This window comes from Oryzias latipes, chromosome 8 (genome assembly GCF_002234675.1).
Source record: "Oryzias latipes chromosome 8, ASM223467v1".
NCBI classification, from domain to species: domain Eukaryota; kingdom Metazoa; phylum Chordata; class Actinopteri; order Beloniformes; family Adrianichthyidae; genus Oryzias; species Oryzias latipes.
In genome coordinates, this window is record NC_019866.2 from 662334 (window position 1) to 687021 (window position 24688).

Consider the following 24688-nt stretch of genomic DNA (forward strand, 5'->3'; position numbering starts at 1 on the left):
GTAGTCATATTCTATACTATTATAAAATCAAATCAATGTAAGAAAAATAAAATAAAACATGTCTGTGACACATCGGATATCAACGATGTTATTTGATTATTTTTTAACACAATGATTAGTTTATTTATGATGTGCGGCCGCTGAGTGACAAAGGCAACGCGACAATAACAGAAATGATGCTAAATCTTAAATATCCGAGGGTCCTTGAAAGCAACAGAGAGGCGCGAAAAGAGCCATGGCGGAAACGGTGAGTGGCGGCTATCCTCCGTGATTCCTGTAGTGAAACCGGTCTCCGTGGGGGCTGGTCGTGGCTGACGGGTGTTGTTGAGTGAACGAACTATAAACTTCAAGTGAAGTTTGGGACGCGGAGCCACAGGATCGTCGGATTTCTTGAATATTGGATTACGCAGGCTTTTCACAATAAGAGTCTGCTGTTAGCAAACATTGTGTCGCACCGAGGAGACACATGGAGGCGATGGCCGTTTGTTCTGGTTTAAAGTGAGTTCACCTTTCGATGTTCTTTCGGCTGAAGACTACTGCAGCAGAATGACGGCTTTCCAGGCGCGTGGCTGAAGGTTATAAGGCAGGTTTGAGTTTGTTCAATAACGTAACATTTAACATCCGGAATGAACCTTTTCACGTTAAATCACCGGTTTTGTAAACTCTTTGAGTTTGATGGAACTTTTTAGACTCTGGGTGAAAACGTTCAACTTTAAAAGTCGCACTTTGTTTTACCATCAAAAGCCAAAGATCCTCTGCACAGTGAACGCATCACGAAGCTGTAGTTGAGGTTAGATTGGTCTAAATTGTCCACTTTCCAGATCAAATCTGCCTTCAATTGCAAGACCAGTCAGGACACAGCGTGGGGTGGGGTGGGGTGGGGGGACAACCCGTCCCCCCACCCCCCCCCCCGGGCTGAGGACTCCTTGGCTCCAACAAAAAGAGATTCTCTTCCAGTGTTTTTCAACCTTTTCTGAGCCACGGCACACTTTAACCTTAAAAAAAATCCCGCGGCACACCAGCATCCAAAAATTTAAAAAAAGAAGGATAAACTCATAGTCTGTATTGATCTACAGCCCCTTCTTCCACAATCTCACATGCATTTTTGAGATGATTGTTGCAGAAAAAGCTGGAAACTGCAGCTGTTTTTTCTAAAAGATGCAATAAAAGTTAAGTTAGAAGATTTAAAAACAGTTTTAAGTGTGTTCGTTGGTTTCAAGACGTTTAACAACAGATCTCCGTATGCGCTGTCACTCTCACAACCCAATGCATCATGGGAGATGTAGTGCATAAAACGGCCGGAGATCACTTTTCGGAGCTTCATTGTTTTGTTCTCTTGTTCCACGGTCTGATACCGGATTCTGTGGAAAGCTACACCGCTAAAGACGAGCTTTAGCTGGTATTTTTGTTAGAACTGAGAGACTTTACGAGCTAAATCGGGACAAGGAAGTGAAGACTTTAACCACTTCTGATTGGTCAGACTGATGACATGTGATTAAGCCTTCAAGAATGATTGGTGGAGAGAGATAAAGGGACGGGACGTTTCCAAAATACAGCCAAAGGTGCAGATGAATCGCGGTACCTTATCAAAATGTCTTTAATAAAATAAAATAAACGCAAAGAAAAAGTATTTTACGATCTTTTATATTCCTAACTCCTCAGTGTTTTATCAGGGCCTGTTTGGATGAACAGAGAGCTGAAATCCTGGAGATGGGAAATGTTTTCAGATCAGTGAATGAGGGCAATTTTCCGCGGCACACTGGTTGAAAAACACTGCTCTTCCAGACCAGATTGTGAAAACTGCTGCTGTGTGGAAGGCAGATGCTGCCCCCCCCCCCCCCCCCCGACCTTGGCATTTTTACCCCCCCCCCCCCCTCCCCTCCAAAGTGAGCGCTGCCTGGAGACGCTCTTCTGCAGCTTGGAGTGTATCACAGCGGGAGCCCCCCCCCCCCCCTGATTTTGTGCGTTTGTGTTCAAACAGTGTAGTTTTTTGGTCGTCTCACAGTGTTTAGATATGACTTTTTTTTTTTGTCAGCAACGCCCCCCACCCTCCCCATTGGTGACCCATCTGCCCCCCTCCTAAAGCAGCACAGTCTGCTCTGTGTGTCTGATGGTGTTCCGGTTTAATGTCTGATGATGACCATAAACGAGGGAATTCTGCTTCTGACCACGGCGGTTGGTGCCGAGCGCTTCCGGGTTCCTGTCACCTGGTGTTCCTCTACCTGTAGTAACGGGGGGGAAGTCGTGGAAACTTTACATGAAAACAGAATTTTTAAGGAACTCTTGGTGTTTCATTGGGATTTATCTGCTGAAGTTTTCTAGTTGTTTCTAAAATCTTTGTAATTTTTATTTCATGAATTCCGTTTATTGGATTAAATGAATAAATGTCTTTCTCTCGTTGTCCCTCTGTGCTTCGCCTCCCTCTCAGGTTTTTGGCGGCGACATTCAGCAGATGGATCCGCCCCCCAAACGGCGGCGGGTCCTCGACCCGTCTGCCATCGCCCCGGTCCCCATCTACTCCAACAAGGTAAGCGGCTGACCCGTCGGTCTCTGTGCTGTGACGCCTGAACACGGCGGCCATGTTTGTCCCTCAGGTGAGCAGCGGCCTGCAGCTGAAGCCAACGTCCTCTTTGTTCGCCGAGAGCGAAAACGCAGGTAACGTCGGAGGAGGCGGAGCTTCCAGCAGCAGACCTGGTTCCTCCTAACGTCCTGTCTCCCAGCAGACGACGCTGATGACTGTCTGTGGGCGGAGTTTTCCTCCAAGGAGGCCGCTGATGTCATCTGCTTAAGCGACTCGGAGGAGGAGCCTGGATCCCATCAGCGCCTCGCAGAACCAAGAAAGGAGCGTGCGTAAGTCTGCAGCTCCACGCCGAGAGGTGACACGCTTTGAGGATGACCTGGAAGCCGTCCCCCCATGGCGGCGTTCCCCAGCATGGGGGGCTCTGGCCTGGGGGGCTCTGGCCTGGGCCTCCTGTTGGGTCTGCAGCTCTGAGGCTGGAGTTAGTGGTTTGGATGTGGTTCTGCTTAAACACGTGTCCGTGTGTTACAGAGAAACGCCGCGCTGCCCGACCCCCCCACCAGACAGTCCCGTGCAGAAACAGTCCAGGAAGGTCCGACAGAAGACCAAGTGAGTCCGGTTACCCTGGTTCTGTCAGGAGGTTGGTTTTAAAACGTACAACAGAGTTTAGAGCCAGTTTACAAACTGTAATGACTTTTACGTCATAGATTCATACGTCACACAGACGTAGAGACCAGGGGCCTCATTTCTAAAGGTTGCGTACGCACAAAAGAAGGCGTACGCCACTCTCTACGCAATAGTTGAGATTTATAAAAAGCAAACTTGACGGGAAAATGTGCGGTCCTTCAAGCTCTGACCCAGGCGTACGCACAAAAACGGGTGAAAGGAGAAACGGCGACGCCGTCGGCAGATGGAAGAAACACGTGAAAGTGAAAATGACAATACTGCCTCTCAGAAATAACATGAAGACTTCACAAAGCAAGTCTGACAATTAACAGCTACACCAACACCCGTTTGATCGATCAGCAGTGAAACAAACAAAAAGAATCAAACGAAAATTACAATAGAAATACAAATGAACACTTATTTGGAAAAAGAAAAGTGAAATATGTTCTGCAATATTGGCATGTTGTGCAATTCATCCTCATAAATAATATAGTTAACAGAACGAAATAATGTACAAAACTGATATTCTCCTCAGTGTGTCCGTCTGGTGGAGCAGATATAGGTGCAATTAGACAGACGGACATATTAATTGTCCACTGGGGAAAGTTGTTTTCATATTAAAACATTTCTTCATAAGCTATGGAATTATGGTATTCATGCATATGCCTTTAGTTTGTTTTATTTTTGATAAAACAATGTATGGCGTATGTCTCAACCATTCAGAAAGCAACAAGAAATTACATTTGCTGATCAATTTCCCATTTCCACGTGGATTATTACCGACATCTGTAGCTTGTCAGATGTAATTAAATGGAGGGAAATAAAATGCCCCATCACAATGTGTAATGACGCACAATGGCTGATGTTGTGCTCTTAGAAGATGTGGCAAATGGAAGAATTCAGAGTGAACGCATCTTTAGACAGCAAGAAGACGTGCTGGCAAACGAGGACGAGTGGCTTATGAGCCGGTTCCCACTTCCTCCAGCCGTCCTGTTGGAGCTTTTGGGGGGGTGTCACCCGGTGCATCTGGCGCATCGTGACCCCCCCGCCTCAGTCACCACTCCACTTAAAGGGATTCCCCAATTATTGCCGCCACTCTCTCTTCCAGAGGGGTCAGCTCCGGTGCCCCCCCACCCGTGGCAGACACACTCTGGCGATGCAGCGCCAGACGTTTTTTTGCCTCGACTTTGATGTCCGACCATTTCTTCTTTATTTCGGCCACGGTCCGAGGTTGTGAGGCTGCAGAATTAACGGCGTCTGTCACCGTTTGCCGCTCATGTGCCTTTTTGGCATTAGTAATGCCCACACTTTGCCCTCCAAACAACACTTTTCTCCTCTTTTCCACCTCGCCAACGATAACTTCTACTTCACATTGAGTGAAGTTACGTTTTTTTCATTTCCTCTCTGTGTTTGCCATGGTTTTGCAATCAATGAATATTCATTTGTGGGCGTTTCACGGACTATTTATGGGCAACTATGGGCGTGTCATGAAGCCGCAAAAGCTGCGCTGCATTTAGAATCGGTTGTGATTTATTGAGGGAAAGATGCGTAGGATGTGCGTGCGCACGGTTTTATAACTCCGAATATTTCTGTGCGTACGCACGTCCTATGTTTCATCCGTACGCCACTTCTGACGCAAATCCTACGCAAAGTTTTAGAAATGAGGCCCCTGGTCTTTGGAGGAAGAGAGGATGAAGGTGGACGTCTGCAGGGACACCGACGTCTTCATCAACGGCTGACAAATGAGCCTCCAAACATTTGAAACGTTATCAATAAAGATTCAATAAGACTCAACATTCCTAAATTTAACGTTTTTTGGTGGCCCTTTGTCGTAAAACCTGGGTTTTGTTTGAGTTAAATGAACCTTTTTGTGCGATGCGTGATGCCCCGTCATGAAACCACAACCCCCAACACGGATGGAACACGTATGTTTTATTTATGGCAGCAGAAGAATCTCGTGTGACGTTGGACTAAAACTAGAATTTCTCCTTAAAGGAAAAACTTCAAACCTCAGAACAAAAAGAGACTTTTCTTTGCTTCAGTTCAGACAGTTCAGAATTCTCTGGTTCTGGTTCTGGTTCTGCAGTACGGCTCTGGAAAACAGGTTAAAGGTGGAGCCAGGTGCTGACATCATTGATGATGCTGTTGGGGGCGGGGCGTCAGACAGAGCTTCAAAGCAAACGTCACACGGAGGAGCGGACAGACTACGGCGGGCTGGAAGCCGCCGCTCGAGCGCCATTCCGATCCCGGGGGGAACGCCGCGTCCGGGTGGGAGATGCTACAAGCTAGCATAGCTGCTGCTAACGTTTAGCCCGTTTTCTCAGTAAAGCTGCTCACAGCTGGTTGTGAACGTCACGTCTCTGAAGTCTGGAGTGACCACGACCATCAAGCCCTCCTTAGATGGGGGCGTGGTCTATTGGCGGACTGAAGGTGCTCCAGTGTATCCAGAGGGCGACGCCCACACAGCTGGAAGCCAGACTTCACAGCGGCAGGTTTCATTTTTGACCCCCCCCCCCAGTGAGATCAACAGGAGGCTGCAGGCGGCGAGCTCCGTCCTCTCCCCGAAGTCTCGCCCCACGGCGGCCCCCTGTGCCCCCCCGCCTGTGGAGGAGCAGGCAGACGACGATGACATCATCGTCTTGGTGACCCCCGGCACTCGGAGTCTGCCGGACTCCTCCGACCCGGCCCGGAAGATTCCCCTCAAGGTCCGCTGCAGAACGGAGATCCACCGGGTCCAGGTGCTGCCGGTAGGTTCTGGCAGAACCGCCGGTCGCTCCGCCTGTGCTCTGCTGCAGAACTGTGTTTGTCCTTTCAGTCCACGCCGTTAGGCCAGGTGCTCCGCCAGCTGTCCGTCACCCTGGACGTCCCGCCCTCCCAGCTGCTGTTGCTCAGGGAGGAGGCGGAGCTTCCACCACACCTCACCGTGGAAGAGCTCCGGCTCGGCATTGCTGACATCATCGGTGAGTCACATGACCCCCCCCCCCCCCCCATGGCTCGTTGAGATCGGCTGCCTTCTGGTCGTCATGCGGCGTCTCTGTTCCTCAGACTGCGTCGTCATGGCGACGGAGGAGAAGAGCGGCAGCCTCATCACGGTGCGGCTGCAGAGCAAAGACCGCGGATCCTCGCAGAGCTTCTCCGTTCACAGAGTCGGTTCCTCCTGGTTCCCTCCATCCTGGTGTTGGTCCAAACCCGAACCAACCGTGTCCTCTGCTCCCCGCAGGACGCGCCGCTGGCCTCCGTCTTCTCCCAGTATCTGTCCGGCGTGACGGCCGCCGCTCGCTCCAAGGCCCGCTTCCAGTTCGACGGGTCCCGGGTGACGGGCGAGCAGACGGCGGCGCAGCTGGACATGGAGGACGGAGACATGGTGGAGGTGTGGATCTGAGCGTCGCCCAAACGCCGTCCGTCATGGAGTCACTTTGGGGCGGAACGTTCAGATGTTCTCCTCCAGAAACTGTCAAATAATTTAAACCTTTCTGTCTGCACTGAAGCTTCTGGTTTTTTCAAAATGGTTTTGAGAAGAAAAGGCTAACGTGACGGCAGCTTGTTGTTTCTGAGAACCATGGAGCCCCTTCAGTTCCCATGGTAACCACCAGGGCTCCGGTCTCACAGCTGAGGCCCTTCAGAGGCCTGCAGGTCTAGATGGTCCTGGATCCGGGGCGTCTGACGTCTGCTGGGGAAGGAGGAAGAGGGAGATCTAAGGGGGGGGAGGGGGGTACAGGTGGAGGTTTGGATTGAATTTTGAGGATTTTCTGAAGAGGTTTACAGAAATCACTGCGGGGGGGCAGGTGGAGGTGATGTTGGCTCGACCTGGGGGGAGAACGGAAACAGACTGAAGATCCGGGATCTTCAGGGTCGGAACCCGCCCCCCCTGTCGTTCCAAACAGGAAGTGATGTCGACGTCAGAGATGAGCTGTCAGTCATTCTGTTGGTCAGAACCGTTCTGGATCTGAAACTTTATCTTTATAATCCTCATTTTTCTGTCATTCAAGTCATAAACGGACCAATCAGATGCCTCAAAAGTAGGTGGAGCCTATGTGCCCCAACGTTCAAAACGTTTTTCTGCAGTGGTAGGGGGTGTGGCCTTTCAGCAAGCCCACTCCTGATTGGTGAGGGTGGTTGCCATAGAAACGTAGACTCAGACGACTCTGTCCGTGCGCTGCTTAATGACGATGTCTGACTCCGTCTTGGCGACGCCCACATCATGAAAAACTGGAAACTGATCTGAAAGTAAACCGATTTTTATGGGGGGGGGTCTGATCCAGTGGACGGTGGAAACCAGCCAACGGTTAAACTCCAGACCTCCAAGGCCAAAGTCTGCATCTTTTCCAGCTGATTACCTGGATCAGGTGTGTCCAGAGGATACCAGAGCAGGACCCGCCCCCCCCTTGCCCCCTCCCATTTAGCAAAACTCCCTCCCACCAGTATGGAGGCCTGGGGCTGACTCTTCAGGCTGCAGCTCCTGGTTTCGTGGACCACAACAGTCAGAAACTGCACACCTGAAGCAAAGCTGGCTGTGGGCCAACTCCGCCTCCTCACTCAGGGAGGGGGTCTCAGTGACCCAGAGACACCAACATGGGGGGTCCAGCTCCTCCTCTGTACCAGGACGGCTAACGGCTGTCCGCCTCCACCACCAGCAGAACCTCAATGACTCGCTGAGAGTTCTGACAGTTCAAGTCCCAATTCCTCATAATCCAAAGTGTTAAAACTTCCAGTTCTGCTTCTGTAACCGAGGCTGTGATCACAGAGGCTGTGGATCAGAGTCCAGCCGTCTGCTAAACCTGCTACTTCCCCGTTCAGGGTCCGGGGCTGCAGACACCAGCTGCAGGTTTTCTCCAGGAGAGACGCTCAAGAATCGGTTTCTGCTGGTTCAGGTCTGGTCTCAGACTTAAAACGTTCATTTAAAAGGAATATTAAACCTCTGGTTTTGATTGGATTTGCTTGCTTGATGTCAAGCAACCAAAAGAATTGAATGCTGCAATAAAAAACACACAAGGCACAGATGATTTCAACTCACTTCACATATAATGTTGATTAAAAAGAGTTTAGAAGAAATGGAGGTTTCTTGTTGAGGCGTCAGCTGATGAGGAACCTTTGGTTTGTGGCTTAAAGCGAAGAACATTTCTATAATCCCACCTCTGTAGAGGTTTTCCTTTATGTATAGTTGCCACAATCCGTTCCTGATCGTCCTCAGAAAACATTAACAGGAATCATCCTTCATGCCAGACTCACTATCATCCCAACACATTATTCCAGTAATCATCACTGATCTAGACTAGAAAATTGGTGGTTTATGAATTGAACCATTAGATTTCTCCAGCTGACAGTGACGTCCAGGAGCTAAACCACATTATTCACTAATGTCTCTGCGTGTGCAACTCAAGTCCCAGTTTTTGGGTTTCCATGACCTCAGCTGTCCACCTGCGGGATCTCCCTGAAGCATCCAAATGTCCGGTTAGTGCGGGACAGATCCAGGAAGAGCCCACATACAGGTAAACCGGCGTTATGGCGTCTGCCTGCTCCATCTGTCCAGAGGACAGTCCTCACCAAAGTCCACCCTAAGACCACCTAGAGCCGGGTCCTGGTCAAAAACCGCTGGACCTGCACTGATCAAACCTGGATTCAGTTATGATTTAGATAGTAAAGAACACAAGAAACTGTTTCTGATCAGTGAAAACTACAGAGGATTGTATGTAGTTGATAAATTTAAGATGATGTAGATTTTGTTGTGGCCTGAGCTGGACTGTAGGCAGATGACAGATTCACTAGACTGGAGGCAGCAGCAGTTCCAGACAACAAATATTTACTTTTTTAAACACAAAAAATTCAACAAAAAGGAAAGAAAGTCCATCCATTCTGGTTTTTCTGTCCTCCTTTCTGTTTCAGGCTCTGAAACTGTGTTTATTTATTGGGTTCTTTACTATCACAACCATAACTGAATCCAGGTTTGGTCAGTCCCGATCCAGCGGTTTTTGAACCAGACCGGTTCTAGGGTGAAAAACTCTGAAGGATCCACTTCCACCAGAACAGATCCATCAGGTGATCTGAGGCGGTCCACTGACCTCCTTTCATTCATAACGGCTGCAGGATCTGACTGTCTAAAGAGTTTCACCTTCTGAGACTGATGGGAAAATAGAAATGATACATTTGACGGAAAGTTTATGACTAATAAACCAGAAATAAACCTTTAGAAATAGGACAAAAGCAGGAAAATGTTCCCAAAGTGTGAAACATTCAGAAATGAATATTAACCCTTTAATTCACCGAGAATCTCCGGTAAATGTCGCTTTAGAACAAAAATATCGAACATTTCCTTCAGCAGTTGAAACGGAGCGGCGGTCACGTGACGGTGGCAGTCACGTGAGGGGCGGAGCTGAGGCGTCATCATGGTGTCATGGCGGTGAAGGAGCTTCTTCCCTGAAGCGGCTTCCAGGACGATAATTAACGGTTCTCTCTTTTTACGACAGCCGCGCGTGACACAAACCCACTCGACCCCCACGCCGCGGCCCGTTCCCATGGCGACGCAGTGAGGCGCGGCGGGCGGATCTGAACCGGCAGCAGACCAGACGCGGCGGTCCTGACTCATCTCCAGGTAAACAACAACAACGGGTACGAAGAAGAAGCCGGTCCAGAGTACGGCCCGTCCGCGGGGTTCGGGCTCCGCGGTTCCGGTGTCGGACCAACGGGTCGATCGGGTTCCCGCGTGACATACAACAAAGGTCACCGCCGGTCAGTCCTGATCGATACGTGAGAAATCCGGGAGGATCCCAAAGGCATCACTGCGGGTTCTTCCTAAAGGAATTCTGGGATTCAAGCGCGCGCCGGTAAAATGTGTGACACGGATCCCAGATCCAGGACCGTAGAACCAGAACCAGATCTTTGCTTTGAGTTAGAACAGTTTTTGTCTGATTTAATTTCTGTCTTTGAATTAATTTGTGGTGAAATGAGTTTGTTTCATTTTGCTGATTTATTTATTTAAATTTAGTGTTTTTGTTTGTTTTTTCATTCCTGATCATTTTTAGGAAGTTTGGTTCCGATCCTGTCACGTGACCGCAGACTCGCTTCCCTTCAGAAATCAAACGTTTTCCACTGATTCTGTTTGGCTCCTCCCCCCCAGGTCACGTGGGGTCAGTTCTACCCAGGCTGGTCTTTCTCTGCTTCCTTTTCCTCTGCAGAGCACCAGGTTCTGGTTCTGGTTACTAAGAACAAAGAACGTTTTCAGAAATGCAGTCTTCCTAAACCGTTTTACAGACGACATTTTCTAGAGGCTGATCCAGTTTTCCAGAACCAGTTCCTGGATCAGTTTTCCAGAACCAGTTCCTGATCCAGTTTTCCAGAACCAGTTATCCAGAACCAGTTCCTGGATCAGTTTTCCAGAACCAGTTTTCCAGTATCAGTTCCTGATCCAGTTTTCCAGATCCAGTTATCCAGAATCAGTTCCTGGATCAGTTTTCCAGAACCAGTTTTCCAGTATCAGTTCCTGATCCAGTTTTCCAGAACCAGTTATCCAGAATCAGTTCCTGGATCAGTTTTCCAGAACCAGTTTTCCAGTATCAGTTCCTGATCCAGTTTTCCAGATCCAGTTTTCCAGAATCATTTCCTGGATCAGTTTTCTAGAACCAGTTTTCCTGATCCAGTTTTCCAGAACCAGTTTTCCAGAACCAGTTCCTGGATCAATTTTCCAGAACCAGTTCCTGGATCAGTTTTCCAGAACCAGTTCCTGATCCAGTTTTCCAGAACCAGTTCCTGGATCAGTTTTCCAGAACCAGTTCCTGATCCAGTTTTCCAGAACCAGTTATCCAGAATCAGTTCCTGGTTCAGTTTTCCAGAACCAGTTTTCCAGTATCAGTTCCTGATCCAGTTTTCCAGAACCAGTTTTCCAGAATCAGTTCCTGGATCAGTTTTCTAGAACCAGTTTTCCTGATCCAGTTTTCCAGAACCAGTTTTCCAGAACCAGTTCCTGGATCAATTTTCCAGAACCAGTTCCTGGATCAGTTTTCCAGAACCAGTTCCTTTTTCATTTTTCCAGAACCAGTTCCTGGATCAGTTTTCCAGAACCAGTTCCTGATCCAGTTGTCCAGAATCAGTTTTCCAGAACCGTTCCTGATCCAGTTTTCCAGAACCAGTTTTCCAGAATCAGTTCCTGGTCCAGTTTTCCAGAACCAGTTTTCTAGGATCAGTTTCCCAGAACCAGTTCCTGATCCAGTTTTCCAGAACCAGTTTTCCAGAATCAGTTCCCGGATCAGTTTTCCAGAACCAGTTTTCCAGAACCAGTTCTGATCCAGTTTTCCAGAACCAGTTCCTGGTTCAGTTTTCCAGAAACAGTTATCCATAACCGTTTCTGGATCATTTTTCTAGAACCAGTTTTCCAGAACCAGTTTTCCAGAATCAGTTCCTGGATCAGTTTTCCAGAACCAATTGCTGATCCAGTTTTCCAGACCCAGTTATCCAGAACCAGTTCCTGGATCAGTTTTCCAGAACCAGTTTTCCAGAATCAGTTCCTGGATCAGTTTTCTAGAACCAGTTTTCCTGATCCAGTTTTCCAGAACCAGTTTTCCAGAATCAGTTCCCAGATCAGTTTTCTAGAACCAGTTTTCCAGAACCAGTTCCTGGATCCGTTTTCCAGAACCAATTCCTGATCCAGTTTTCCAGAACCAATTCCTGGATCAGTTTTCCAGAACCAGTTCCTGATCCAGTTTTCCAGAACCAGTTATCCAGAATCAGTTCCTGGATCAGTTTTCCAGAACCAGTTCCTGATCCAGTTTTCCAGAACCAGTTATCCAGAATCAGTTCCTGGATCAGTTTTCCAGAACCAGTTTTCCAGTATCAGTTCCTGATCCAGTTTTCCAGAACCAGTTTTCCAGAATCAGTTCCTGGATCAGTTTTCTAGAACCAGTTTTCCAGAACCAGTTTTCCAGAACCAGTTCCTGGATCAATTTTCCAGAACCAGTTCCTGGATCAGTTTTCCAGAACCAGTTCCTTTTTCATTTTTCCAGAACCAGTTCCTGGATCAGTTTTCCAGAACCAGTTCCTGATCCAGTTGTCCAGAATCAGTTTTCCAGAACCGTTCCTGATCCAGTTTTCCAGAACCAGTTTTCCAGAATCAGTTCCTGGTCCAGTTTTCCAGAACCAGTTTTCTAGGATCAGTTTCCCAGAACCAGTTCCTGATCCAGTTTTCCAGAACCAGTTTTCCAGAATCAGTTCCCGGATCAGTTTTCCAGAACCAGTTTTCCAGAACCAGTTCTGATCCAGTTTTCCAGAACCAGTTCCTGGTTCAGTTTTCCAGAAACAGTTATCCATAACCGTTTCTGGATCATTTTTCTAGAACCAGTTTTCCAGAACCAGTTTTCCAGAATCAGTTCCTGGATCAGTTTTCCAGAACCAATTGCTGATCCAGTTTTCCAGACCCAGTTATCCAGAACCAGTTCCTGGATCAGTTTTCCAGAACCAGTTTTCCAGAATCAGTTCCTGGATCAGTTTTCTAGAACCAGTTTTCCTGATCCAGTTTTCCAGAACCAGTTTTCCAGAATCAGTTCCCGGATCAGTTTTCTAGAACCAGTTTTCCAGAACCAGTTCCTGGATCCGTTTTCCAGAACCAATTCCTGATCCAGTTTTCCAGAACCAGTTATCCAGAACCAGTTCCTGGATCAGTTTTCCAGAACCAGTTCCTGGATCAGTTTTCCAGAACCAGTTTTCCAGAACCAGTTCCTGGATCATTTGATTCTGGTATTCTGCCGGTGACCCGCCTTGTTCTGCGTCGACTCTTTCCCGCCTCATGAAGCAGTTCTCAGCTGTGAGGCGTTCACTGACCTCCAAGTGATTCCGTCCAATGGAATTATGTAAAAATAAAAGCTCACATGGGGCTTTTATTCTGGCAGACCATCCGGCTCCTCAGGAGAGGAAGCGGTTCTCCACAGCCCCCGTTTTCAGTGTTGGTGGGGGGCAGTTGACTGTAGACGTGTTTCGTGGTTTTATTGAGTTTCTTGGAGCGTTTTGAAATCAAATGGATTATTATTAAGTGGAGATTATGATGAGCTGGTGTCTCTGCTGGCTCCGCCCCTTTGTAGCGGCCATGTCTCTGGCGGGACACACGTCGGACTCGGCGCCGCTCTTCTCCTCTGACAGCGAGGCAGACGGTCTGGAGGAGCATTCAAGGCCGACCAATGAGCAGGAGGCGCCGGCCAGCGGCGTGTCGGCGCTGCGAGCTCTGCTCACCGTCTTGGTCCTCTGCTACATCAACCTGCTGAACTACATGGACCGCTTTACCGTGGCGGGTAAGGGCGGCCCGCGGCGCCATCCCAGGGCGTCGCCGCTTTCATAACCCCGAGCCCTGTCTCCGCAGGCGTCCTCCCAGAGATCGAGAATTTCTTCGGGATCGACGACGGGAAGTCGGGTCTGCTGCAGACAGGTCAGAGGTCGGCCAGCGGCCCAGACGTGTGCGGGCGGCGCCTTCTGACCCGGTTCTTTTGTCTCCCGACAGTTTTCATCTGCAGCTACATGTTCCTCGCCCCCTGCTTCGGTTACCTGGGCGACAGGTACAACAGGAAGTACATCATGAGCGTTGGGATCCTGTTCTGGGCCCTGGTGACACTTGCCAGCTCCTTCACCCCCAAGGAGGTGAGTTTCCAGTCCTGGGGGGTCGGGGGTCTGTCAGAGGCTCTGAAAGACGATCTGACGCCGAAAAGTGGCCAATGGTAGAGTGTCATGCCGGGACCACAGTCTGGTCATTCCAAAGAAGTTAAAATGGCCCCACCCTGGTGGGGGACGGTTTGAACGGTGGGTCCTGTCTGAAACGGCGTGGGCTCTGATGTCATCAGGAGGGTCAGGTGACCTCCGCGGGTCGGACACTAAGCGTCACTTTTGTTGCTGCAGCACTTCTGGGTTCTGCTGCTGACCCGCGGGCTGGTCGGCGTCGGGGAGGCCAGCTACTCCACCATCGCCCCCACCATCATCGCCGACCTGTACGTGAAGGACAGGAGGACCAACATGCTGTCCTGCTTTTACTTCGCCATCCCAGTGGGCAGGTAGCCCCTCCCCTCACGTGCGCTCCGTGCTGACTCCGCCTCTCCCGTCAGCCTGACCCCGCCTCTCTTCTCCCCGCAGTGGGCTGGGCTACATCGTGGGTTCTCAGGTCAGCAGCGCCGTGAAGAACTGGCACTGGGCTTTGCGGGTGAGTTTGGCGGTTCTGCCCGGCTCCGGACCGGTCCGGACCGGTTCTTCAGCAGCTCCGCCTCTCTGCCGCAGGTGACGCCGGGCCTGGGGCTGGTCGCCGTGCTGCTGCTGCTGTTCGTGGTCCAGGAGCCGAAGCGAGGAGCGGTGGAGGCGCGGGCGGAGGAGCAGCTGCACCGCACCAGCTGGCTGACGGACATGCGGGCCCTCAGCAGGAAGTAGGAGGCGTCTGGGTCGGAACCGCCCCGCTGTCACAGCTGAAGGTGATGGGTGTGTCTTTTTGCAGTCTCAGCTTTGTGCTGTCCACGTTCGGCTTCACGGCGGTGGCGTTCGTGACGGGCTCCCTGGCGCTCTGGGCCCCCACCTTTCTGTTCAGAGCGGCCGTCTTCACGGGGGAGAAGGCGCCCTGCTCCGAGACGCACTGCTCCTCCTCGGACAGCCTCAACTTCGGGATCATCACGTGCGTCAGTGGCGTGCTGGGCGTGGCCAGCGGCGTGGCGGTGAGCCGCCGGCTGAGGACGAAGACGGCTCGAGCCGACCCTCTGGTCTGTGCGGCTGGTCTGCTGCTGTCGGCGCCGTTCCTCTACCTCGCCATCGTCTTTGCCGAGTCCAGCACCATCGCCACATATGTAAGTGCTTGTGGTCCCGCCCCCTTCCTGTAAACCCCGCCCATGGTTTCACCGTTTCCACCTCTGTCCTCAGGTCTTCATCTTCTTGGGGGAAACTTTCCTCTCCATGAACTGGGCCATCGTGGCCGACATTCTGCTGGTAAGAACCGCGGTTCCTGTTCTGACCCGAGAACCGCCGGAAGGCTTCAAGCCGTCTCTGTTCCTCTGACCTGCAGTACGTGGTCGTTCCGACACGCCGCGCCACGGCCGAGGCTGTGCAGATCGTCCTGTCGCACCTGCTGGGAGACGCTGGAAGTCCGTACCTGATAGGAGTGGTAGGTTCCCACTTCCTGTGGCGCCCTGAGCAGCGATGACATCACACCACGAAGACAACGGGAGAAAAAACACTGATGCACAAACACACACACAAACACACACTGATACACACACACTGATACACACTGATACACAAACACACACTGATACACACACACACAAACACACACTGATACACACACACACAAACACACACTGATACACACACAGACACTGATGCACAAACACACACTGATGCACAAACACACACTGATGCACAAAGACACACACAAACACAAACACACACTGATGCACAAACACACACACTGATACACAAACACACACACTGATACGCAAACAGACACTGATACACAAACACACACTGATACACAAACAGACACTGATACACAAACACACACTGATACACACACACACACACACACACTGATACACAAACACACACTGATACACAAACACACGCTGATACACACTGATACACAAACACACACTGATACGCACACACAGACACACTGATACACACTGATACACAAACACACACTGATACACAAACACACACACTGATACGCAAACAGACACTGATACACAAACACACACTGATACACAAACAGACACTGATACACAAACACACACTGATACACACACACACACACACACACTGATACACAAACACACACTGATACACAAACACACGCTGATACACACTGATACACACTGATACACAAACACACACTGATACACACACACAGACACACTGATACACACTGATACACAAACACACACTGATACACAAACACACACACTGATACACAAACACACACTGATACACAAACAGACACTGATACACAAACACACACTGATACACACACACACACACACACTGATAAACAAACACACACTGATACACAAACACACGCTGATACACACTGATACACACTGATACACAAACACACACTGATACGCAAACACACACACTGATACACAAACAGACACTGATACACAAACACACACTGATACACAAACACACACACACTGATACACAAACACACACCGATACACAAACACACACTGATACACAAACACACACTGATACACACTGATACACAAACACACACTGATACACACACACACTGATACACAAACACACACTGATACACACTGATACACAAACACACACTGATACACAAACACACACTGATACACAAACACACACTGATACACACTGATACACACTGATACACAAACACACACTGATACACACACACACTGATACACACACACACACACTGATACACACACACACTGATACACAAACACACACTGATACACACTGATACACACTGATACACAAACACACACTGATACACACACACACTGATACACAAACACACACTGATACACACTGATACACACTGATACACAAACACACACTGATACACACACACACTGTTACACAAACACACACTGATACACACTGATACACACTGATACACAAACACACACTGATACACAAACACACACTGATACACACTGATACACAAACACACACTGATACACAAACACACACTGATACACACTGATACACACTGATACACAAACACACACTGATACACAAACACACACTGACACACACACACACTTATACACCCAGTTTTCCTGAAAGCTTCAGCAGGATTGTCCAACAGATGGAGATTTTGACTTCCTCCCCCTCCTCCTCCTCCTCTTATTCCTCCCCCCCCCCCCCCCTCCTCCTGCTCCTCCTCTTCAGGTGTCAGACTACATGAGGAAGACGGACTCCTTCCTCTGGCAGTTCCGCTCCCTGCAGCTGTCCTTGCTGCTCTGCTCCTTCGTGGCTGTGGTGGGCGGGGCTTTCTTCCTGGCCACCGCCCTCTTCATCGAAAAAGATCGTAACCGCGCAGAGAACTACGCCCCCACAGGTGAGTCGGACCCCCGTTGCTGTGACCAGGAGGCTGCGGCTCATTAAAGCTCTAAACCTCCTCCACAGAGGACGAGCCCATCGTTGTCCCGAAGAGCGGCCGCTCCACCCGGGTGCCGGTGTCCAGTGTCCTGATTTGACCCCAGAGTCGTCGCCGTGGAAACAACAACGCTAACTTCAACGAATTTATGAACAATTTACTGCTGCCGGGTGCAGTTTGGCTGCTGCCTGTAGGTGGCGCTTTGGCCAGTGACTAAGCTGATCTGAGATCAGGAGGAAGGGGGAGGAGCTTCGTTTGCAGTGAAGGCGTGGTTTAACCTCCGGGTGTTCGCATCAACAGCTTTAATTCAGCAGCACTTTTCTTTAGACCAGGACCTCCTGGACCTCCTGGACCTCCGGGACCTCCTGGACCTCCTGTCCATAATCCAGCTTTTATTTTGAAGTGGTCGTAACCCTCAGTTAAGCAGATGTCTGAACGTTTTAAAACTTTTTTTCATTTCACTAAAAACTTGTTTATCTTTTTAAGACAATAAAACGTTTGTAACTTTCAGTCGTCTGCACTTTACGCCTCTTCTTTTCACTTTTGTGCACAAACAGCTGTGGCGTCGTGGTAGAGCGGTCGACCTCTGATTGGAAGAATGCAGGTTCAGTTCCCTCCCATGTGACAAAGTGTCCTTGAGCAGGACACTGACCCCCCCATGCTCCCGTGTGTGTGTGTGTAGACTTTTATTTGTTGTTTTTCTTGGTTTTCCTGATCTGAACCAAGACTCGGTGACCCGGTCCAAACCGGGACTTTTGGGATCTCTGGTACCTCTACCACACAAACGTCTGGTTCCTGAGGATGACGTCGGCTTCTGTTAGAGTCCTGGTGGTCGTCGCACCCGTTCTCTCCATCTGCCCCCCGCCCTGGAACAGCTGTAACACCCCCCCCCCCCCCCCCCAGCTTAATGCTTAGCAGGGACGCTCCTGGATTTGAACTGACAACCTTCCAGTCTCAGGGCAGACACTCTTCCACAAGGCCACTGAGCTGGTCTGGCTCTGTCACAGTTAATTCTAAACTGAGTCCTGTTTCCATAGCAACCAAACTGATTGCTGGAACTCTTCATCACCCCCCCCCTTCCCGTGAACGCCGTCCAAACCACAGAAGAAGAGCCGTCCTGTCAGCTGTTCGTTTGGAAAAACTTTCTTCAGGATGTTGATCAGAGTAAATCAGGTTTTGGCGCTGAAACGTTGCCGCGGTGACGCTCAAATAGTCGGTTAGGAAACGGCGCCTCAGCTGTTTGCAGACGCAGCTGGATGTATGCAGGTTACAGGAAGCCGCAGACGAACGCCGCCTGTCAGATTCTTATCGCTCGGCTTGCAGCCTCATCACTTCTGACTCGTCTGAAGTGGGACATTATTGAAGAATTAGGACCAGACCCCCATGCACACACACACACACACACACACACACTTTTATGACCTGCTCTGAGGTCACGACCCTCAGCTGCATGACCTCCATCTGCAGGCGTCTCTGCTCATGCAGAGGAACCGGATGCGTTCTTGCTTAGAAGCTCAGATCCATCAGAAACCTTCAAAGGCAGCCCCACCCCCATGCAGTGTCCCCCCCCCCCCCCCCCCCCCCGGGCCTCTTTCACAGACGTCAGAGCAGAACTTTACCAGAACCCGAGCCAGAACATTTCTTGAAAATGTACGAACACCTCAGTGTGTGAGGCCAATCGATGGGACCGTTTGGCAGAAACGATGAAACTACAACTCCCATGATTCATTGGTTTGTTTGAAAGCATGGGGCTCCTGACCGGATCCCGGTGGGAATCCACTGGACTTTCTCTGGACCGGTTTTCTGGACGGGCTTTGGTGTTTAGGATCCGGCCTCCATCTGGGTTTGGTGGATCCTCTTGGTGGAGGGGGGCGGGGGTGAGGGAGGTGGGGAAGGACCCGCCCCCCCTCCTCGGTGTGGTTTCCTGTTTGTAGGTGGAGGATGTTGAGACGGTTGCAGCAGCGTTCTCACAGCTCTGCAGCCTTCTAACAGCGAGGTGCCTCAGCTCCGCCCCCTGATTGGTGCAGCAGCAACCCCCCCCCCCCCCCCCCCATCGCATTTCCAGCAGCAGATTGCAGATGAGCGGCTGTCAGCGGGCAGCTTGATCAGCCCACACACACAACACCAGAGCCTGGTGAGTCACACCTGAACCCTGTGCCCATCGCCAGCTTCTTTGGGGGCGGAGCCTGTTAGGGGACGACAGGAGGAGAGACCGTGACGAAGACGAAGACATCCTGAGACATGGTGGCCTCATGGTGAGGAGCGCATGTGAAGACCCTGCAGGCCGAGCATCCGTCCGTCCGTCCGTCCTGTCCCGGTTCCTCCCAGCCCTCAGGTGAGCCGTGATCCTCACAGGTGAGTTCGGACCCTCTCTGGTGCCGGGACCGTCCCTCAGAGGAGGTTCTAAGCCTCATTTCAGCCTTTCTCACGCAGACTTTTCCAGAAAGAGGTCGCCTGTTCTGCTCAAGAATTCAGCAGAAAGGTTTATTCTGAAGAACAAACAGAACCGAGTCCAGAACCATGGACAGAATGTGATCCGATCCACTTCCTGGAGGTCCGACACTTTCTGGCAGCAGCTTCTTTCAGTGGAAACTCACTCTGAAAATGAGAAACTATCTGAGAATCCAAACTTTATTTTGTTCCTTTGGATGTTTTTCATCCGTTTTGTTACATTTGGAAAAACATTCAGGAAAAACGTTGGTTTCACATGAAACCGGGTCTGAAGATGAGTCTTCAGGCCCAAACGCAGGAAACATGGCCGCCGCCGCCGCAGGAGTCTTTTTGACCCGCTCAGAGACGCTGTAACGGGTCTTTGACATGAAGGAGGTTCTTCTGATCGAGCTGTTGAACCCGGTTCTACTGACCCATTTCAGGGTGAGAATGAAGCTCCAAGTGTGGAGGGGGGTGGAGCGTCTCCTGCATCCTCTGATGGTTAGCAGGTAAAAATGGAGGACAGGAGTCAGAAGATCTGGGGTCGGCGTGCAGAACGGCGTGATCTTCTGCAGACGCCTACAGGAAGGAGGAGCAGCTGCTCCTGTTAGATCAGCCGCAGCATCTGCGTCTCCTTCCTGTGAAGATGCTCTGCAGAGAGAAGAAGCTTTGAAGGCGTGACCCGCACAAGCTTTTAGGTTCTCAACAAAGACGTGAAGCGCCGACCCGGCGCCGTGGCGCTGCGGCACAAACGCCTGAGCTCTACTGTAACTCCAGAACTGACCCGGCCCACCGAAGCAGATGAGGTCCACATTCCCAGAAGGTTTGGACTCCAACAGCACGTCTTCCATCTTTGGTCTGAAATCTGAGCTGCAGGAGGCGGAGCAAACATCTGCGTCATCAGGACGGAACCATTTTCTCCGAGGTTCTTCTGCAACTGGAAAAGGATTTAGAAAATATTGAGCCGAGTCTGAATTCATAGCGTCGGGTTCTGCTCTGGTTTGTAGAACCATAAAGGAGAACCTAGTGAGACGGACGGGGAGCTTCACGGTTCTGGTTCTGGACTCCAGAAAGGTCCGATGGCTGTGATGTCGTGTAACGGTTGTTACTCTGCAGATGTTCACTAATGAGTGGTTCTGGTTCTGGAATTGCGAGGACCTCCCTGGAAACTTCTAGTCTTTGTCCTGAGGAGCAGAGCGACCTGGCGGTGAAGGCGGCGTGCTGATGGAGACGGCTGGATGTGGAGGCGGAGCAAAGACTCTCCACTTCCTGCAGATCTGCATCACAAACTCAGATGTAGATGGAACTGAAACAGGAACTTCCTGCTTAAGCCAAAGTCCCCAGAAGGTGTGAGACCCTGAGAGGCGGGACCTCGTGCTGACCATGTGAAGTGGGTCCACCAGGTCCCCGCTGTGACCCCCCCCCCCCACCACCACCACCACCACCGCTGGATGCGGACATCAAGTCTCTCCAGAGTTTCTAAACCTTTCTCCTGTTTCTTTTCTAAGCCAGTTGAACCTGTTTAGTCGTGGTTTTATCCTGCTTGTGGCCTGACAGTAGCCCTCTTTAGCCCGGCTTTTGGACTTGGTTTCAGACTTACTTCACAGATTCACCTTTGACCTCCTCAGATGATCCATGGAGGTCTCCTGGCTCGTCCTCCTGGTGTCGGCCGCCGTCTTTGCCGCCATCTTCCTGCTGTTGGTTACCTGTGTGGACTGTACAAACCAAGGCCCATTGGGTGAGAGGAAGCCCCGCCTCCCTGCTGCCACATGTGGTTAGACGCTGCTCTCTGCGGCTTTCAGAGTTTGGCGCCTTTGACGTCCGACTTAGATTTGTGGTTTGAGATTGGAATGTTTTTCTGTTCTCCTGTCAGCTCACATCATCCAAAGAACCCCTTCAGAGGAGGACGTGCCGTAAGTACCCCACACCTCTGGGGCACCTGCGCCTCCCTGCCCCGCCTGACCCAATCCCCTTTCTGTGTTCTCCCAGGCCCAGCGGATTCATCGTCATCCATCCACGAACCGGTAAGTGTCGCTCCGCTTGAGTGGGCGCTGCCAGCAGAAGTCTGACCGTCATCTTTTTCTCTGAGCTCAGGATCCACGCTGCCGGCCGTGGACGTTAACCCCGCCCACCCCTCATCCATCGCCCTGTCGCCATAGTGAGTCTCTGACATCTTCAGCCGAGAGATCCTTCAGAACCGCAGAAACGCCTTTTTCCAGACTGACATTGTAGGTCTAGGTTTAGAGCGAGGGGGGAGGAGCTTCAGGCCTCCATGGCGGGTGGGCCTGCATCTTTTCCAGAGATCATAACTCTGAGTAGGGTTCTTCAGGTGACCAGAACTGGACCAGCAGGACTGCAACCCCCACCCCCCATCTAGAACCAGGGACCGTCCTTTCAGATCTTCTCCCAGAATCCTTTTCTCCAGCCTTTCATTGAATATTTCTGATCATCTTTGGACCCGTCTGGTTCTGGAAGTCCTGAAGGTTTTCTCTGCTTTCAGCCCGAGCTCTGCTCATCCTGGATACCGGCGGCCCACCACCCCGACAGAAACCGGTGAGGTTCTTCATCTTTTGCAGTTCCTGCTCTGTAACGTGCACTAACACCCCCCCCCCCCCCCCCCCGTCCTGCAGAGAGCAACCCCAGCTACGAGAACTCAGGTAAGGCCCGCGAGCGGGGAACGCTCGGACCGGGACGTTGACGGAATCTCAGTTCTGTGGTTTCCTGCAGGAATGCCTTCCGCACAGCGAGAGAGCGACGGCGAAGACACCGGATACATGTAGGCTCCGCCCCCTTGCTGGAGCAGCTGCCTTGCTCTGCAGAATCTGACTGTCTTCTTGTCCCGCAGAACCGTGCTGCCCGAAAACGACCCTGGGAAGAGTCGGGCCTCCACGCCCAGCTCAGGTGGGGCGACTGCAGAATCCTCCCAGATTTAAGGCCCCGCCAGGGGCGCAACTACCCCCACCCCCCACATGCACACATTATCCCTGGTGCTATCCTATGCACGTTAACGTTGGGTCATCTAGACCCACTAGACAGAGCTCTGAACCTTTTTTCTTCAATGATTTGTGATCTTCACTGGTGTCCATGGATTACATGAAATCTTTCCACCTTTATCCACCTTTGTCATGGTAGGGAGAACACCTCAATGGAAGGGTGGGGGGGGTCATCTAGATAGGGTTATACAATGCCCCATCCACCCCTCCTCAAGCTAACTACACACAGCACAGCAGGGGCGTCCAATCAGCTGTGATGTGCTTCTGATCAGATCAGATCATGTATGTGTGCACAAACAGCTGTGAAATAACTAAATATAGACTGTAAATCATTTTCCCGACTTCAGGTCGGCGCCCCCTGTACCCTGGCGCCCCTATGCTGCATACCCCCTTATTGCCCCCCTGGACCCCGCCTTCTGTTCTTAACATAATTTTCAAAGTTTGACTTCTTTATTTCACGTGTTTGCTGTGACAACATGAAGAAGACCCCGACTGCTCCTCCTCTTCTTCTACAGATGATCTACACGAGTACGTAAACGTCGGTAAGTTATCCGCCTTTCATCATCTTTACTGTCTCTGTGAATGCTGACGCTTGATTGGTCTATGTTCATGGCTCCGCCTCCTCTAACCAGCCCAAAGATGCTGGGGTGGGGGGGGGTAAGAGGAGGCGGGGCTTATAGCGTGGATGGAGCAACTTAGACTGACGTTTCCTGTGTTTCCTCAGAGTCCCAGGGGTCCAGCAACTACCTGAACGTTCCCAGCCCGAGCAACGCAAGTGAGTGCAATGCTTGGGTTCAAGTCAGTGAACGAGGGGCGGGGTCTCAGCTTTTTGGGATATTTTTATCCTTCATATTTTTAAAAGTTTGGTTTAAAGGGTCAGATGTGAGAATTGCTTCATGGAATGTAATCTTAAACCAGAACTTGATTATTGATTGATTGATTGATTGATTGATTGTGTTGGACAGGTGCTACTGTTACAGTAGTGCGGTCTTCAGGGAACACTGCCGTAGAGGGATATGAATCTGACACACGAGGGGGATGTTTGTATAAACCCCTTCTGGATTGAAGGCTAAACTTTATTTATATTTATAATGTTAGCATAAATTTCTTGTTGGACCGGACGTAAAACAGAAGAGAGACGGATGTTAGAAATGGGGTGTGAGGGTATAAAGGGGGGGTTAAGGAAGTAGGAAGCTGAATCAGAAGTGGGCGGTGCAGAATCACAAAGTAATTTTAAAATTATGAATAAAAGTCACACAGAATCAGGTTACCATGGTTACACTTAAGAAGTTTTCACAAGTGAATCCCCCCCCCCCCCCCCCCCCCCCCAGGATCAACCCCTGAACCGTCGTGTCCGAGCGTCAGCGATGACGATGACGACAACAACTATGTGAACCAGCTGCCGGTAGGCTCCGCCCTCCGCCATAGTCAGGCTGGTCATTGGGGCTGCAGCTCTCATCTCTGTTACTCCTTTCAGATCAACGACGGCTAACCTGGTGCTGGGACCCCCCCCCCCCGGACCCCCCTGAGTCATGGTTTTTGTAGAGACCCAACTGACCACAGACCCCCCCCCCCCCAACTGAGATCATTTAGACGGCAGGGGGGGTATTTTCTTTGTAACCCCTGTTCTATCCTAGGCACTTTAACGTTGGGAGTGGGGTCATCTAGACCCACTAGACAGTGGGTCATCTAGACCCACTAGACAGTGCTCTGAACCTTTTTTCTTCAATGATTTGTGATCTTCACTGGTGTCCATGGATTACATGAAATCTTTCCACCTTTATCCACCTTTGTCATGGTACGAAAAACACGTCAATGGAAGGGGGGGTCATCTGGACCCCATAGGATAGCACAAGGGATAATATAAAACTTACAAAATAAACCAGAATTTTCAAAATAAAAGACTGAAAAGCCCTTGAAGTCTACTAATAAATAAAGATTTCAGAAGATCATTTAAATTATTCAGGAACTTCCACCAAAAGATTCATGTTCCTAAAA

General features: G+C 50.5%; 3 protein-coding genes and 1 long non-coding RNA gene across 11 annotated transcripts; 3 read left to right on the plus strand and 1 right to left on the minus strand.

Annotated features, from left to right (window-relative positions):
* The first annotated feature begins 180 nt into the window (after nt 1–180).
* nfatc2ip (nuclear factor of activated T cells 2 interacting protein) lies at nt 181–6671 on the plus strand. Of its 4 annotated transcripts, none has more exons than XM_023957216.1 (9): nt 181–247; nt 2429–2527; nt 2595–2655; nt 2721–2850; nt 3050–3127; nt 5703–5931; nt 6000–6144; nt 6230–6330; nt 6405–6671. In XM_023957216.1, the coding sequence occupies exons 1-9, from the start codon at nt 236–238 to the stop codon at nt 6564–6566; spliced, it is 1017 nt and encodes a 338-aa protein (XP_023812984.1). In that variant the 5' UTR covers nt 181–235; the 3' UTR covers nt 6567–6671. The 4 variants fall into 4 exon arrangements, with proteins under 4 accessions (XP_023812984.1, XP_023812985.1, XP_023812987.1 ...); XM_023957217.1 differs by having other exon boundaries at nt 2724–2850; XM_023957219.1 differs by having other exon boundaries at nt 240–583; nt 2724–2850.
* Nucleotides 6672–9178: 2507 nt separating this feature from the next.
* spns1 (sphingolipid transporter 1 (putative)) lies at nt 9179–17777 on the plus strand. The gene is made up of 12 exons (XM_023957214.1): nt 9179–9773; nt 13249–13455; nt 13524–13589; nt 13662–13798; nt 14054–14205; nt 14285–14351; nt 14426–14568; nt 14637–14979; nt 15053–15118; nt 15195–15293; nt 17060–17228; nt 17297–17777. The coding sequence occupies exons 2-12, from the start codon at nt 13254–13256 to the stop codon at nt 17365–17367; spliced, it is 1515 nt and encodes a 504-aa protein (XP_023812982.1). The 5' UTR covers nt 9179–9773; nt 13249–13253; the 3' UTR covers nt 17368–17777.
* A 1536-nt stretch (nt 17778–19313) lies between these two features.
* On the plus strand, nt 19314–24409 carry LOC110014520 (putative protein TPRXL). Of its 5 annotated transcripts, none has more exons than XM_023957225.1 (13): nt 19314–19622; nt 21326–21471; nt 21571–21610; nt 21687–21721; nt 21792–21855; nt 22198–22250; nt 22328–22354; nt 22425–22473; nt 22543–22598; nt 23173–23232; nt 23415–23465; nt 24022–24095; nt 24168–24409. In XM_023957225.1, the coding sequence occupies exons 2-13, from the start codon at nt 21333–21335 to the stop codon at nt 24180–24182; spliced, it is 663 nt and encodes a 220-aa protein (XP_023812993.1). In that variant the 5' UTR covers nt 19314–19622; nt 21326–21332; the 3' UTR covers nt 24183–24409. The 5 variants fall into 5 exon arrangements, with proteins under 5 accessions (XP_023812993.1, XP_023812991.1, XP_023812994.1 ...); XM_023957223.1 differs by having other exon boundaries at nt 19314–19602; XM_023957226.1 differs by having other exon boundaries at nt 19314–19602; nt 23176–23232.
* Nucleotides 20252–20824, minus strand: LOC110014519. Its single transcript, XR_002289552.2, has 3 exons — nt 20721–20824; nt 20482–20634; nt 20252–20348 (listed from the first exon to the last, which is right to left on the minus strand). It is a non-coding gene; the product is annotated as an uncharacterized LOC110014519 (long non-coding RNA).
* Nucleotides 24410–24688: the final 279 nt, after the last annotated feature.

What these genes read in the sequence shown, in the direction of transcription:
- nfatc2ip (XM_023957216.1), top strand. An exon ending in GAACCAAGAAAGGAGCGTGC is followed by an intron (nt 2,851 to 3,049) that starts GTAAGTCTGCAG and finishes CGTGTGTTACAG; the next exon opens with AGAAACGCCGCGCTGCCCGA. An exon ending in AGAGCTTCTCCGTTCACAGA is followed by an intron (nt 6,331 to 6,404) that starts GTCGGTTCCTCC and finishes TGCTCCCCGCAG; the next exon opens with GACGCGCCGCTGGCCTCCGT.
- spns1 (XM_023957214.1), top strand. Translation starts at nt 13,254, where the DNA reads ATGTCTCTGGCGGGACACACGTCGGACTCGGCGCCGCTCTTCTCCTCT. An exon ending in ATGCGGGCCCTCAGCAGGAA is followed by an intron (nt 14,569 to 14,636) that starts GTAGGAGGCGTC and finishes GTCTTTTTGCAG; the next exon opens with TCTCAGCTTTGTGCTGTCCA. An exon ending in AGAGAACTACGCCCCCACAG is followed by an intron (nt 17,229 to 17,296) that starts GTGAGTCGGACC and finishes CCTCCTCCACAG; the next exon opens with AGGACGAGCCCATCGTTGTC.
- LOC110014520 (XM_023957225.1), top strand. Translation starts at nt 21,333, where the DNA reads ATGGAGGTCTCCTGGCTCGTCCTCCTGGTGTCGGCCGCCGTCTTTGCC. An exon ending in CGTCATCCATCCACGAACCG is followed by an intron (nt 21,722 to 21,791) that starts GTAAGTGTCGCT and finishes CTCTGAGCTCAG; the next exon opens with GATCCACGCTGCCGGCCGTG. An exon ending in CACCACCCCGACAGAAACCG is followed by an intron (nt 22,251 to 22,327) that starts GTGAGGTTCTTC and finishes CCCGTCCTGCAG; the next exon opens with AGAGCAACCCCAGCTACGAG.